The 16597-nt window shown below is 42.3% G+C and overlaps 1 protein-coding gene across 3 annotated transcripts in view; it reads right to left on the minus strand.

Annotated features, from left to right (window-relative positions):
- pag1 (phosphoprotein membrane anchor with glycosphingolipid microdomains 1) overlaps positions 1-16597 on the minus strand; it is a 50895-nt gene that overhangs the window by 3562 nt on the left and 30736 nt on the right. For 2 of the 3 annotated variants that reach the window (XM_023412280.2, XM_087175616.1), the window contains 7 exons: positions 13485-13520; positions 11603-11834; positions 10238-10295; positions 7026-7122; positions 6416-6585; positions 5701-6132; positions 35-94 (listed from right to left, as the gene is read on the minus strand). In XM_023412280.2, coding sequence (XP_023268048.1) covers positions 35-94; positions 5701-6132; positions 6416-6585; positions 7026-7122; positions 10238-10295; positions 11603-11790 — 1005 coding nt within the window. In that variant the 5' untranslated portion in view covers positions 11791-11834; positions 13485-13520. The remainder of the gene's footprint in view (positions 1-34; positions 95-5700; positions 6133-6415; positions 6586-7025; positions 7123-10237; positions 10296-11602; positions 11835-13484; positions 13521-16597) is intronic. The other variant, XM_087175617.1, reaches the window with a different exon arrangement.

Raw genomic sequence — 16597 nt, forward strand, 5'->3', positions numbered from 1 at the left:
GTTTGGGGAATAAGGGAGCTTAACACACACTTACCTCATTGTCTGATAGAATGTGGTTTTCGAACCTTGGTGCAGGAGACAGAGGGGAGTGTAACTGGAGGAAAAAAGAACAAAAAGATAGATTTAGATATGGCAGCCTGTGTATGAAAAGAAAAGAGTGCAGAATCAGATGTTTAAAACACTCCCAAAGCTTCAACTAAAAGCGGCTGTTAGGAACATTTGAATGGTCGTCATATGGTTTTATTTTGAAGAATTTGGTGGCATCCTCCTGTTGTAAAAATTAAAAGCATCAATCTTTAAACAGTTTCTCTTATCAACAAAAGCAGCAAGCTGTAACACAGGAACAAAAACTTTGAGGGAAATGCAATTAAGGTATGGTGGCAGTTCTTATTGATGTGCATCACTAAAACATGCTGGCAAACTATTGATCAGTTCTCAAAAACATAAACACCAGTGGAGAATCTCTGTGTATGTCTTAAGAGAGAGCTTGGTAAGCGATCAATAAAGTGAACTTGTAAACTAGCAGTGGGAGACAAACAGGCTCTGCATTTGCCGTTTTCGGCTGCGATACATGTAAAGCTAATGTTGTTTATAACCACCCATTCATTAAGAAAATTATTGAGTGAAAGTCAATAAGCGGTGACAGAGAGTGTGATGTTTTTGTGCACAGCCTCTGTCCACTCCGCTTTATGATCGATGAGGGAGCCATAAATCAACAAAGCACATCTGACAGCAGTGCCAAACACCTAAGGAGTCTAACAAGAACCTCAATACCCCTGCCAGCGTTGACTAAATAGTTCATAGTATGTGAAAATTTTATGCACATCTCTAAGAGGAAAACATTGCTTTTTGTGTTCTTTTCTGACTTGATAAAAGGAATAAATTCAGATTCATAACGTCCTTGGTTGGAGGTACCAAGGTTAATGCTGATGCATTTGAAAAAAGGAAAGGGAAAGCTGTTCACTTGTTGAGCTATAGTGCCTGGTGGCTGTCAAGGGCACATTACCACACAAGTTACACTTCTATACTAAATGAAAAACTGCCCACAGAGATCATACATCAAACCGTCCGCCCCCGCTGTGTGTCATAGTACTTTCATGTGGATACATGTTTCTTTGCTATTTTCCTCAAAGAGTGTTAATCAATATGATTACTTTATGGATAACGCATGTTTGGAGACATGATTACATTTATAGATCCGACACACACTCTACAGTGCAGCTGATGCCTTTTTCATATCGCTTTAATTAGCCAACCAATTAGGCAGAGTGACCTAAAGGGAGACTTCATATAAAGCATTTGACCCAGTCACTGCACCTCTGCATATGTTTCACAATACTTGTTCTTTTAATTTCAAGTATCAGTGCAATTTTATTCTAGTCAGTCACATACTCAGCAATCACCACCTGGGTTTGATGCATATGGAATTAAATTCGAGTCTGAGAAAATGTATTTAATGCATATCAAAATTATATCAAGACCTATATCAGCATGTGGACAGGGTGTTTGTTTTCAATATTCTGACGTGCTACAATGAGATGTAATGTATTTGCGTGTGTGAGAGAAGATTATAGCAACGTGTTTATGTGTGCGTAGGAGATACAATGACATGCAGGACACACAAGTATGACAGTAAGCTGATTACAGTCGCCTTAGAAGATGGGCAGCTCAGGTGTCAGTGTGTCAGCTGAGCTGACGTGCATGTTGACATAGGCACATGTAAATCAGTATTAATATCTCAACTCAGATTATCTGTGTTTCCTGTCTTGCATATGCTGAAATCCAAACAAGTTGTAGATGATGTGCAAACTATATAAACCATATCAACACAAATTCAAACACACACTTACACATGTAGATATATTACAAACTGAAATCCTCTATCTAACAATAGTGATTCCCGGTTCCGACAGGCAGCACAACACTGCTGCTGACAAGCTAAATATCGCAGTTTACCAGCACCATGTCCCCAGTGTATATCCCAGTGGCCCATTGGCTGGGTCAAATTCATTTCCTGCACCTCATATGAAAAGCCCACAGGCGACACGCAGCCAAATGACTGCAAACAAGTGTTACTGCTGTTTATGACGGTTCAATAACTGTACAACTGCACAGGATCAGAGAAACTGTGAATAAAAGGTCACAAAACGACTGTGTGAGTGTTTGTGTGTGTGTGTCTGCAGTGAAATGTTAAACTACAAACCAGATGTTCGTATGGAAAAATGTGTGTATATGAGAAAACCTGCCTCTGTGTGTGCATGTGTGTGTATGTGTGTGTGAGCAGCACTTACCTAGCTGCCACTGGAGGAGATTCCTCTCAGGCATTTACATACAAGCACCCCAGTGTATATGCGCAAGATGACTGTATACTGATATATATATATACATATGTGTGTGTGTGTGTGTGTGTGTGTGTGTGAGAGAAGGAGAGAGAGAGATGGAGATGTAGCTCTGTAGCCCATATCATCCATCATGAAGCCAGACTAACTGTCATAGTGATGGTGGCCAGCTGGCGCTCACTACGCTCAGACACACATACACACACTTGGTCTGACAAGACAAATCACCGACGGCTCCTGGTCATACACGGGCATAAACCACAGGGAGCCGGGAACATTCAGGGTTAACCTTAAATCAGCCCCAGGGAGTCTATGTGTAGCAGAATATATGTAAACACACACATCTCGGTTTGTGTGTGTTTGTGTGTGTGTGTGTGTGTGTGTGTGTGTGTGTGTGTGTGTGTGTGTAATAAGGGGGGTGGGGGGGTGAAATAACAGAATTAATGCTGACTACACACACCATGTGGGTGCATATATAAATGAATACACTTTTCAGCAGATATTGTAGCTCAGCAGATCAAGATTTCATCATGGATACAGGGGTCAGATGAGGCCTCGACTCGCCTGCTGCCCACATGAGCTACAGTGATTAACTAATTGGCTACAACACCAGAGACAAAAGAACAGGGAGATGAGACTAAACGAAGAGAAGAGAAATAAGGAGAGGTGGAGGAGATGAACAAAGGAAACCAAGAGGACGGAGTATGTTATAGGATAATTCTGCTTTATAACAACATAGGTCTTCTTTGAATAGTTCTGGTGAAGGTAACAGCGTCCTCACTCAAGCTGAGATCTGGGAACATATATAGCATCATTACGACAACGAGGTCTGCCAGGATAAAAAAAGAAGCAGGCAGACAATCCGCCAGACAGATGATCTAAAACGCTGTGCTTGAAGGTAAAACCAACAGTGAATATATCTGCGGTAATAATCCCTCAATGTACCAGAAAACTGTGCACGCACAACTACAGCAAGACCTGTAGGTCAAAACTGACTGTTTGTACAGTCTGTACATTGTGATGAATACTTACAACCGTAGTTTGGGTAACTTCTTAACTACATCTGGGATGACAGCCAACAGCGGGATGATACAGCCATGTTAGCAGCTCCATAAGGATACTTAGGCACAGCAGTGCTTTGAGATATATGTTACCATCAGCACGCTCACACATACACACACACACACACACACACACACACACACACACACACACACACACAATGACAAAAGTGGAAAGTGAAAAGATCAACAAAGGCGAAGGGGACATGAATATTAACTAACTAACTATAACTGATGGCAGTCCACCCAAAAGTTTTCGAAACATTTCACTTAAAAAACTAAACTTTCAACTTCAAGCTAATGCTAGAGAAAAAGTCAGGCGATCCACAAAGTGTTGAACTTTGGCATTCACCCTCTGGGCACCATGAGTATCTGTGTCAAACTTAACATCAATCCATGTGGTTGTTGAGATATTTCAGTCTGGACCAAAGTGTTTGATGGACCAACACTGCCGTCTTTAGAGCCATGCCAGTTGCATGGGTAAAAATGAGAGGAGAGCAGAAAGTTACATAAAGCATAATTATCCTTTAAAATAAGAGAAGGGGAAGAAGCAAATATGAACAGAACTTAAGGGAGGAATGTAGAAAAGAAGAACAGTTGCCACTTCACGCAGCTTTGTGGCAGATTGACAATGTGGTGTTTATGTTCGTGCGCTTGTCAGCTTCCATCAGTCTGATGCAATTCGTTGCGAGCTCTGAGTGTGTGTTAGTTTGTTGGTTTGTTTGTGTGTGTGTCTGTGTATGTGTGTGTGTATATGTGTGTGTGTGTGTTTGCGTGTCTGCAATGGATCTCTGCATGTGGAAGACAGCATGCTGAGAGCAGCAGCAGCAGCAGCAGCAGCTCTACTCTGTTCAACACATACCACTCAACTACTCTTCTTCTCTCCTTTTCACCTCCACACTCCTTTAGTTAACTGTTCTCTTCTTTCTTTTACTCCTCTTTATTCTCTGCTCTTTTACACATCCATCTCTCAGCCCTTTTCCTTTCCTTAATAATGTTTCTTCTTTATCACCCTTCTTTCTTTTCGATACACTCCTCTCCACTACAGATGGCTTCATTTGTATGCCGCTGGGTCGCCCCCCCCATTCACTCACGGTCTCTCACTCCTGACTTTCTCTCTCTCCCTCACCCTTCATGCCTCCCGGTCCTTTCAGCGTTTTTTTTTTGAGTCAATCTCCCATCATCTCTCTGTCACTATCTCTGTTTCATCTATTACTCTCTCCTCCTCTTCCCTCTCCAGCTCCCATCTTCATTCTCTTCTCCTCCCCTCACTCCTACACTGTTTTCTCTTTCTCTCCCTCTTGAATTTCTCCCCTCGGTCTGTCACTCTCCCTAAAGCAGCACTGAGCTTGCAGCTTAGCAGATGATAATGTGTGGGAGATACATCTCCCTTTTTCTTTGTTCTCCATTGTCTCTGTCTCTTCCCAAGGAGATGACCCACCTCAAGTTTATAAGGGAATAACTTAAAAAGATGTTGATACCTACTGAGATATTAGAATAAATGATATGTACTCTGAAAAGTTAACAAGTTTTGTGTATGCTTGATTTGACTTTTATGCATTAATGGTGTTAAATGTGTTGTTTCTGTTCAACCTGCAAAACACCAGTTGGCACTAAGAATGTACGAAGGAGGATCAATCACGTGACTGATGTTGAAGTATCTGAAAAGATCCAGAAATGCTGCTAAAACACTCTCAATTGATGATTTTTTATCAAAACATTAAAGATAGCATTGATACAAATGCTAATTAAGTTTAGAGTCATTTTTTAATTTCTTTGAAAAGCCAGTGAAGAGGTGACTTTTACCATTAGCCCACTAGACAGCTAGCATGCTAATATTTATGCAGAAATCATGCTACTGTTCCTTAAAAATAATTAATGTTATGACATATGACAGCAGTGAAGGCCAAAATGTTAATATGTACTGTAGGCATATGAGATAAGTTCTGGTTTTCACTGTAGCTAGCTAATTGCTGAACATTTTAGTGAGCTAATGTTAACTCTTGCCATTTCCAGTTGGTAACTAGCAAGTGTTATGGGTGTTACATTAAACAGGAAAAGGCTTCACTTATATGAGCATATGAAGGGCCAACTGGAAAATTGTTTTAACCTGGTGGGAATGAACTAAAATGGCTTTTGGTTTTGTTGGTCATCAGTTATCATGTCAAACCAACCAACTTAGTGCTGTGTCATACTAATCAGAGAAGAGAAGAAGGGCCAGTTTAGGAATTAAACTGCTTTGAAGATCTACAGGTGTGAGACCACACATACACATACACACGCACACACACCATCCTCACCTCTCCATTGTGCAGCCCAGCCCCCGCCAGCCCATTCATCACCACCGGCTGGTTGTCGTTTTCATCCAGAACTTTCTCTGGTACTGGGGGAGGTAAGTCCTCCTCTGGTTCCTCCAGAGGCTTGTGAGAAGGCATGGCGGCATTATCAGAGCGCCTTTTGGCCTCCATGTCAGCACTGTGACGGCTCTTCTTATTCAGGTCAACAGAGGCATACTCCACACCTGCGCACAGGGGCCCTCGCTCAGGTGTGCAGGGGCTGAGGTGGCCGTTGAGGAGGGCAGGGGGATGATGGGGAGGTTCGTCGGGGCTCAGCTGGATGGTACCGTTGGGGAGGCCAAGCTGCACGGGGGGGTCTTTGAGCTCCTTGACCGTCTCGTACAGGGAGTCTTCAACGCTGACGTCACGTGACGCCACTGCGATCTCCTTCACCACCTGGACAACAGATGCAAACATCAGATTCTTTAATATGCTTTAAATGAGCTACATATATTTAATGCTTCTGTTTTCTAGCTGAAAACTCAAACAATCCATCAACCTCTTGTGGAAAATTAAAATTTTCTGTCTGTATTTTCACCCTAAGCTCAATCGATCATCCAATCAATCACTCAGTCAACCGGCCAACCAATCAAAGCTCTAATCTCCTCTAATGCCACGTTCAAGCTGAGTGCAAGTAAAAACGTGATTCTGCTGCTGTGAGGTGACTTTAAACATTGACCTCATAGGTGCTGTCCCCTGAGGCTGGGGGTCCGTCCCCGATAAGGGCATTGTTGGGAGGGATGCTGGGAAGCTCGCGGTCCTGAGGACACTTGGAGGACCTGAGCTCTGATTGGCTGGAAAGCAGCTCCTCTGACGGATGGGGACTGGTGTCCTGTGTGTCTGTGAGGACTAGTGGAACAGAGAAAAAAGGAGAGTCAGAGTGAGATAACAGCTTCTCGTTTCATGAGAACAAGATGAATGTTTAACATTTACTTCAGATTAGTTTTGCTGTGAGTCATTATTTTCCCTTTTGATGACTACAGATCTCATGACCCTAGATCTATTACTATTTCCAGTTTCCTGTTATTTATTAATGATAAGCACCCATCCAGGTAAAATTACTTATCTCTATGACTAAGAACATTACATAGATATGCTCATAACAAAACATCAGCTGAGGTCAAAAATGTTGAATAACAACAGCTGCCACGCAAATCTTCTTCTTATCATCATCATGTACATGTGTAGCTATGACTCTAATATTGAAACCAAATGGTGCAGATACAACAGCTAACTACACGGACAGTGAGGACATGACATGCTGAGCTAAGCTAACTATCTTTGCTTACTTGTACCGCTGGTTAAAGGACCATTGTGCGAGGTGCTGACAGCCATATCAGTTGCTGGACTGTCTACTGATTGGCTGATCGTCTCTCTCTCTGACACCTGCGCGACAAAGGACAAGATGTTAGTCACCTCTGGGTTCTCAACTCACAGGCTGTGAGCCTGACAAAACGAAGGCACATGAACAATCCAGTCTTTGTTTTTTTTCAATTACATCACACACCAAGAAATACATCTGCACTTGTCAGCTTGCACAGGGTAGATGACTTTCACACCTCTGTGCAATCCAAAAGCCTTCAGTAATGTCTCCAAAAGGGACATTACTTTCAGGGGTTTCAGGATTTTGGGGAACACAACTCTCATATTTGCAGCACTGATTACAGTTTTCTCACTCCCCTGCTTTTCTTTGCTTTTCTAACCACATTACTAATTACTTTAAGCTCATTATCAGTATGCTATGCATGATTAATTATATGCATTGAGTGCATTTTTATCCACCAAGAAAAGACATCTAAAGATTTATGCAAGTGCGTAATTTCTGCAAGTGTGAAAAACAAAACTGTTAAATGACTTATGCCTAATGAAGATACGCTGCTGCTTATCCTCATCTCAGTAGATGGGTTTGTGTTCTCCTCTTATAAATACTTCTAATTTCATCTTCTTAATGCCATGTTGATTCATTATTATGAAACACTGAAGAAAACAGTTTAACAGAAGAGGGCAACATGACAGAGTCAAATAAAAAAATGACTCAAACCACAGAACATGATGTTTTATGGGTAGCCACAAGGATATTTTCCTCCCTATTTTACCTTGCCTCCCTGTGCGGGAAAGTCAGAGCTACAGAGCAATAACCCTGAAACTGGCAGGGATTCAGTGTTGCTCAAGGACACTTCAGCAGATTTTTTTTTAACACCGAGTCCATGCCCTCCAGCTGTTTCCCTATTCGCTAAATCACATGGCAAATTCTGCAGCTCTAATTAAACTGTGATAGTGCAAAAATCCACACCGTGGGTTTGATCAAAGTGGAATCAGCTCTACAAGCGAGCAAACACTCAAATCAACACTCTCATCAACTCCAAATAATACTCACTGAAAAGACACTACACTAATTAACACAGGATGTGCTCTGCACCTGCCGTATTGACGCAGGATTTATCACCGTCTGATTTAAACATTAACCGTCTTCTTTCTATAGGCAACTCTGTCACTCATTACTAACAGCTTAGAAATGACTGTGAAAACATATCCTCTGGTGTAAGTCAAGATTCTCTTTGTTTAGGTTTGTTGTTTTCCTCCTGTGTGAGCAGTGAGGTTGTGTATTAGAAGCTCCACAACCCCACCTAGTGGTCATCTACTGTCAAAACTGTTGGTGACTATGATGTAATCTTTAACTATTTTATGACCAAAGTATCTCTAATGTTTTTCTTTTGTTTCAGTTTTCTCGACGAAGGTGGAAAATTCCTTCTTTACTTCTTCAGGATCCAAAATGAGCGTCACAGTCAAAGACATGAAATGTGGTGTTATAATGCGTCTGGGTAAGGACCGAATGAGACGCTTCATTTAGGTTACATTCACCTTTAAGGTTAAAAAAAAAAGTTAACATATGTTGAATGCGTGTGTGAATGAAGAGGCGGCGTGAGAGGTGTTAGGATGTGGCCACAGACAGACAGTCAGACTGATTGTGGGTGAGCGAGGAAGAGCCAATCTACTCATCCACAAAGACGAAGACCCCCATTTAACCTGTCAGGCTGTGACATGGTTCATCATTTAAATGGGTCCCTCCTGAAACAGTCTGACCACCCCGCAATTGTGCTACTGCGTAAAGGTTAGGGTGAAGATATCCATCAAATGCAAAAAGGCTCAGAGGGATATGTGTGTGCATAGTGAGGCATGTAGGCTGACACACACACACACACACACACACACACACACACACACAAACACACAAAGCCCCAGAGGGAGTGACAGAATAAAAGAGTGAGTGGATGTCACTTAGTCTGTGTAAGCCAGGCATTTGTCACATTTAAATGTTGCTTGGTTACTGAATCATCTGTATTATGGGAGTTGGTTATTACTATCTATGTCCATGAAACGATGCTCAAGAGGACATGTACACTTTATGAGTACTACATATCTACAGAGTGCAAAGGTCAACTCTATAAATACGGATTTTTTTTCACATTGTTGTGCCCGTTGTGTTTCGGCTTTCCTGAATTTAGTTTCATTCTTTCTTTTCAGTGATCTTAAAAAAAAAAAAAGAAACACACACTATGTTACTAATGTAAAACAAAACTGAACAATAAAGGCCAGTGGAATTTCCCACAAGTGCTCTCTTAGCAGGAATAACCACTTCCCCATCTGCAACCGGCTGCAATTTAGGAACAATCTTGCGAACAAGTGCAGGCTGTCAGTCAGGAGGAGTGCAGGGAGGCCATGTTTCTTTGTGTATGTTCCTGTGGTATGGGAGTGGGTTAGGAGGCAAATGTGAAAGAATGTGTGTGTAAGTGTGTGTCTGTGTATCATGGGACATCAGGATGGAGACTTGTGCGAGTGTGCACGTTATTCAGGCATGCAGCCAATGTGGCAGCTCTATCCACAGCCTCGTTCACCAGTGATTACACAGCCTGATTACAGACACATCACATGACTCCCATGCTGGGAGTAATGAAGACTGTACGTCACTGTGTGCTTCCATCTGTAACACTACGTGGGTGCTTCTGTTTGAACAAGAGAACAAGTCTGAGTAAACCTTCTTTTTTTTCTTTTTTTTATGAATTCATATTAAATTATTTATTTTCCCACTGCTGGAATTGACAGTTTCTTGTTCCTCGAGTTTCCCACAGTCCCAAGACGACACCAACCCCCGACCTTGTCCATCTCTCCCTTTGTTTAGAGACTGTGCATGTGTGCATGTGTGGGTGTAATTAATCATCTGCTTGACACACTGTGCGGCAAGCTGACTCAAAACACACTTTGCGTCACATTGATAACACGCGCACACTCACAAAAACACATGACAAACATAACGAGCAGAACTGGAAACCTAATCACGATTTTAGAAAATCATTTTTCAGCTGCAGCCTTTTCATCAGAGCCGCCATCTGTGAGGTGTTTCAGTATCCCTTCAAAATATTCCTTTAATTCCTCTTCAGAAATGTAGCTTATGCTTGATCCAGCCTACTGCAAGGAAGATAAACCTAGAAGTCTGACTCACTCCATTCATCAGGTTGTCATGGTCTCCAGCTGGCTGTCCATTGGCTGCTTTCTTCTGCCTAAAAAACCAGAGGAGTTGAGAGATGAGAGAACAGAGATAAATATAAAAGTGGATACTGATTGTTATTCCTGTGTTCTTCAGCACACCAGATCTCAAACGAAACGATGACGTTGAAAAGCAATTTTCTTTTATGATCCCTTTAGCGTTCAGTTCTTGTTGACATTTTATGTTTTAGCGTTGACGTCATAGTTTTATTCAGAGGTGTTTCTAATATTCTGTCCCCTCGTGTGTGTAAAATGGAAGGACAGTAGCACACCTCCTTATCCAAGATGTCAATAGTAAATACATGATTGAATTTACACATTTCCAAAAATGTCACCAACAACTTAGCATTAAGAGCTTCATAAAGATAGATGTTATGGTAGGGCTGTTGTATTGGATTACATTAGTGCGTACCTGTGTTCACTACTTTTTTTTTTTTTTTACATGTATTATTTATTAACTGCGGCCTATGTGTGAGTCAAATTGGTTCTCAGGGACATTAAAGCTCTACTTTTACTCTTAGAGGTATCAATAGTTTCGTCATGCAGCATCAGATGTGGATGTTTGGATTTAATTTCTTCCCCTTCTAATCAAAGCAGGAAGTTGGTGTCTCGTTAGCATTGTCATTGTTTCATTCAAAATCCGATGGACTGGAGGACAGAGCTAAAACAAAGCTGTCCAAATACCCATAGACCGCACTGTGTTTCACAAGATGACATTAAAATCTCTGTTATACTCTGAGTAGTTGAGCAGGACAGAGAGACTGAGCAAAGACTTGTTTCTGTGTTTGTGCTGACGGCCACTAAAGCTTTCTCTCTGCAGTGCCATCTCTCGCAGAAACTATATGAGTGATCTCTCGTTTTGTATATCTGTAAATTCTTATATTCTCTATACTCATATATTAAAGTATGTGTTACACTTTGTGGACAATTCCTTTTTGACAGCACACACAATAAACATATTAATGCCAAAACACCCCTGAGGTCATTCCTTACTATACTCAGGGGCACCGTTCCTCATTCTTGTACCTATAATTACTGTTGCCAAGAACGTCCTCTCAGGTATTTCTGCTATTTTCAACACTCTCATGCTCAGCTGGCATTTCCAGCAAGAGTAGATTCTGTTTAGATAGTCTGCACAGCAGGATGTATCATTACGTAAAACCAGGAAACTGTTATCATAACACACGTCAGCCTTTTGTGACCTCTTCTAGATATGGGAGTGTTTCCTAGAACAACAATTATATAGGTCATTAGTGTGTGTGTGTGTGTGTGTGTGTGTGTGTGTGTGTGTGTGTGTGTGTGTGTGTGAGATGGTGCTTACCCCTGGCAGCTAGCACACAGCAGCAACAGCACAGAGACCAGCAGCAGGGCAGTGAGGGTGCTGAGGGTGACGACCAGGACCAGCTGCTCACTCCCCAGCCACGACGCGACCCCAGTAGCAGCTGCTGCCCCCGACCCGACGACACCCGCCTCCGGCCCCCACCACACTCCACTCAGCACCGGAGCCATGACGCATCACACTGTGGGAGGAGAAGACATCGGACAGGTACCGGCTAAGGAAACACAAGAAAGAAAGAAAGATAGAAAGAAAGAAATTTGTCATTTCAAATAAATATCAAACAGAAAACATGGAAATTAAATGAAATAATTGACCAAAAATCATCATGTTGTTGGATCATTACTTCCAGCTTTGAACAAATGGAGTTTGTGGAAAACCGCATATCATAGTACCTTACAGTGAGATTAAATATGTAGTGGAAGAATCTGTGTGTTTTTCATCATTTCCTAAATGACTACTGTTGGTGGAGGATAAAGACAGTTTATTGAAAGATACAGTCAGACGAACTGTTCAAACTACACTTGATCTGTCAAGCAAACAAACTGAAATGAGTTGATTTTAATGCAGCTGCTTCATCACAGACACTTGGTATTTTCAGTTCTACTATGAGTAACAATGTGATTATTTTAGTCCGACACCAGTAAAAACCCGTATAATGAAACAATAATGAATAATCAAACTGATCCTGTTCAATGGTGTGGTGTCAGTGGAGTCCCAGGGAACAGAGAAATGAGCTTTATCAGGCTCTGGCTACGCAGGCAATTGCTGGTTTTGGTCATCATATCATTCACCGGCAGCTCGGCCGCAGCCTGTGATCACATGTGGCCAGCAGGTGGCAGCACAGAGCGGCGTCAGACTGCACTGCAGACAGTCATCTGCCTCAGTCTGCTGCAGTGGCCCTCACACCAGAGACTCCACAACTGGTGTCTGGGCTCGGCCCACAGCATAAGCAACCTCATCACGTCCCCGTCTAACAGCCAAAGTTGGGTTTCACCAAACTGATGGAGGCCCTGATGTTATGAAAGGTGATTTATGGAGGCCGTGTGGTGTTACGGGGGGTGAGTCATGGAGGGTGGAGGTAGTGGCAGGGATGAGATTGTGTGCGTCTCTGAGCCTAAAAAAAAATAAACTCCAACCAGATAAATGTGGAGTGGCAGGTTTGCATCCTGCTGTGTGTGTGTGTGTGTGTGTGTGTGTGTGTGTGTGTGTGTGTGTGTGTGTGTGCGCGTGCTGCTTGTAAAGGGGGTATGTCAGGACTTTAGGCATTGCGGTGACTGTGACAGAGATGGAGGGATTTGGAGCAGGAGTGAAAAGGTGATCAGAAAGAGAAGGTGACGCACTACATGACTGACAGGGAGCACAAAGTCAGGAATGGTTTCTCTCTGGCTATCTATCCACACGCCCTTCTCCTCTCAATCAGCAGAAGAGACAGCTACAGCAGACCTGGCAGGGATCGGTGACAAAAATATGACAATCCATCTTCCCTTGTCTGTTTTCTCCTGGCGTACGCACGAGCCAAACTGCTGTTCTGGAGCGATGTGTGTGTACGTGTGTGAGTGTGCAGAAAATGTGTAATTCTGTGCCGGTGGTGAAAAAACTCCATTGTGTCTGTCTGCTTCGCCTATGCTAATGTGACTGGGGATTGTGGGAGTTGGGGAAGCGCCCTCCGTCTTCTAGCAGCGAGGAAGTTTTGTGGCAAACCAGATGAGGCTGAAGAAGACAATTTTAACTTCTCCTTCAAAAGGCCACTGAGGAATTCCTGTTTTTGTCAGAACGCCGTGTTGTGTTTTCCTGGATGAAAAATACACCGGGGCTCATGTTGCTATCAGTGTGAGTGGATGGTGAGAGGCAAACACAACCTTACCTTGACACCTCGGATGATTAGTCAGGTTGGCCTCGCCTGGAAGAGAGCAGATAAGGGGAGGGGGGGATTACTGCTTGGCGGAAATAAAAAAAGCACTGAGCTGAATATTATCCTTGGTGGATGGTGTTGCTCTGTGAGGGTGTGGACTACAAGTGTGTGTGTGTGTGTGTGTCTATGCCTGGAAGTAAGCTGTGCTAGTGTGGGAGTGGGAGAGTGGTGAGGGAACTGTGATTATGCTCTTGTTTTTTAATGACCATATCAAAAAACATATTGGACAACAGGCTGTCTGCAACCTCTCGGCCGCACGCACACACACACACACTCTCTGCTCACACACACTTCACCCATGTGCAGTGTCTATGAGATTGTCTCCAATGTTTCTTCTACACAGGATACACACAATATCCACTTTATTGACCAGTTGGTCCATGCAACCAGGTGACATCATCTCTGTATCATATCACACCACACATGATGTCTTGTACACACCCAATCATCCATCGGTCTATAATCGTATGAATCTTGCCCTCAAACCTCTGAACATTTCCCGTTACACCAGTGTTGTACGTAAAGGTGAATATACACTTTCACGCTATTATATTTCGATCCATATTCCCACATTTTAGTTTGTCCACATGTGATTAAAAAATGCGGCCTTTTTTTTTCTTTTTTTTCCTGAAAAATTCTTCATCCGGTTCCGTCTGAGTGGCTGAAGTCCAGGTGTCACTATCTGCCACAGTGGGCCAGCTCATGTGTGTGTGTCTCCGCTGGCACTTAAGCCAGAATAATTACCGGCTGCCATAGCACTGTGTCACCATGGCAACATTCCCTTCTAGCCATCAGCGCTATTTATGGTGGTAGAGAGAGAGAAAGAAAGAAGAAATGTAACAGAAAAACATAGAAATGTTTTGAATGCAACTTACAGAGAACTATTAAACTGCAGGAGGGGTGTATGTTGTCGTATGTTTTTTGTTCTGTTTTGTTTCCAAAGCTTTCAACCACATTTCATGGCCTTCCTCGGGTGATAGTGTTACGCAGTTATCATGGAGATGGTTTCCTTGTTATCCCATGACATAAGAATGTTACTTTCATCATGTGATAACAGGTGCTTGTATATGGGTGGGTGGATTGTAACATCTGTCTGTGTTCAAGTATGGTCTGTAGCCTCTGATAGAGACCATCTCCATGACAACAGTGCAATTCCACCTGCTGAGGAAGACCCCCGAGATGCGGGCGAAAGCTTTGGAATCAACAAGCTGGACTTTGTGTTGAGACTTTTATTTTTATTTTTTTTCTCAAGATTAGTAATCAATCAGTAATTAATAAAAAAATAACCACAAAAGAGATTATTAAGTTTGAGAAGGCAAGAAAAAAAATTACAAAAAATACAGGAAAACTGGCTTTTTTTTTACCATTTAAATCACATTAACTTGCATGTTGAAGCTGTGAAGATTATTGTAATGTTTCATCTAGAGATGCTCTGATCCTATCTTTCTTTACACTCAGCCCAAACCAACGCTCTCTTTTAAAAACTGAACACGACACTGTATAGTCCGCACTGGAATCATTTTCATGTAAGACAAAATGGCCAGGGTTTGTCATGGTACTTAAGAGAAGTAAAAGAAACACAATTTCATAATGGCATTAACAAGAACACTGTACTTGACGTGAATCGGGTTTGTCATGGCCGATACCCAAACCACTTAATCGGGTCCAATCCAGTCCCTAGATTCATTGTTTATTTATTTATTGCAAAAAAACTGCGTCACATTTAAAATGACATGAAAAACTGAAACGCAAGCAGCTCTTCATATACAGTACATGAAGCTGTAACCAGTGACGATATACTGATTATGACACCATCAAAACTAAAAAGTCTGTCAAACCACTAACTGATTTATTATCAACTTAAACTTAAACAGCTTCAACAGTTACCATGACAATTTTCTGCTACATGTGGCCTGCTTTGTTAACTTCATTGCAGAGAGAAGTATCTTAACATACCACAAAAGCTTTAAAACCAGAGAACAACAAAAAAAAATTATTTAATTCTTCCTCTTTTAAATGAAAGTTAAAATCTTAAGCAATACAAAGCTCCCTTGCTCAGTCCAGAACATTCAGGGGTTTTGCTGAGACAGTCTTATTTATTCTGGTGTCACCAGGTCGCTAATGTCAGCTAATATTAGCAAACTGAGGATAGATATCACAGTTTAGCTGACACTAAGTCAGTTCCTTAAATTTGTGACACTACTTATCCCGCTGTTTCACTGTTAACATTATCCTGTAAATGCCACTGTTGAGCAAATATTTCATAGGCTTACTTTCACGTAGCATTGCGTTTGCTCTCTGTCAGGCAGAGAGCTCCAGCACATTCCAGTATTCCCTGTCTCCTGCTCTGCCACATTTTATGTCATTAAAAAACAAAAAAACAAACTCAGACTCCACCATCTTAACTCAAATGGTATGAAGAACCTGTTAAGTACAAACACAGATCCAGCTCTGGAAAAAACATTGCTGACATACTTCCCTGCTGAGTAGAAAATATGTGAAGGAGTAAACCATCCATTCTTCCCCGTGAGGACACACTCCATTCCTGAGCGCTTGATAAACACCACATATAAAAGTTCTGAGTATCTTTTTCACAGTGGAAAACCACCATGTGATACAAGACAGCAAGCCAAGGACTACAACTGTACTCTCTTATGCTGTCATTCTCTGTCTCCCGGCGCTTCCAGGCTTTGATGAAAGAAAACAGAAGCCTTGGAGGAGACACAATCAGTGTGGCTGTCTTCTGTTTCATGCCATAGAAAATAACTGACTGGAAAAGCCATTCGAAAAGGAATGTGTTTTGGGAATTAAAGGCAGAAGTCCAAATTCTGCCCTAAGCCAGCTGTACACACACATAGACCCCGAGACTAACCACAAGCCCCATCAAGGCATAACCCACCATGCAAGAAACTAGAGCCAAAGAGGCAAGGAATCCAGCCTGAGCCCTTCTGCTCTACAGGCAGAGACCCTACCTGACACTGCAATGAAGCGTACAAGCCAGGCAGAGCCGTGTGCGTGTTTGTGTGTGTGTGTGTGTTCATGTGTGTGTGGGACAAGCTGTTGGA

Source organism: Seriola lalandi, unplaced genomic scaffold (assembly GCF_002814215.2).
Source record: "Seriola lalandi dorsalis isolate HSWRI2012SDOR001 ecotype SW California unplaced genomic scaffold, Sedor1 jcf7180002054476, whole genome shotgun sequence".
NCBI lineage: Eukaryota > Metazoa > Chordata > Actinopteri > Carangiformes > Carangidae > Seriola > Seriola lalandi.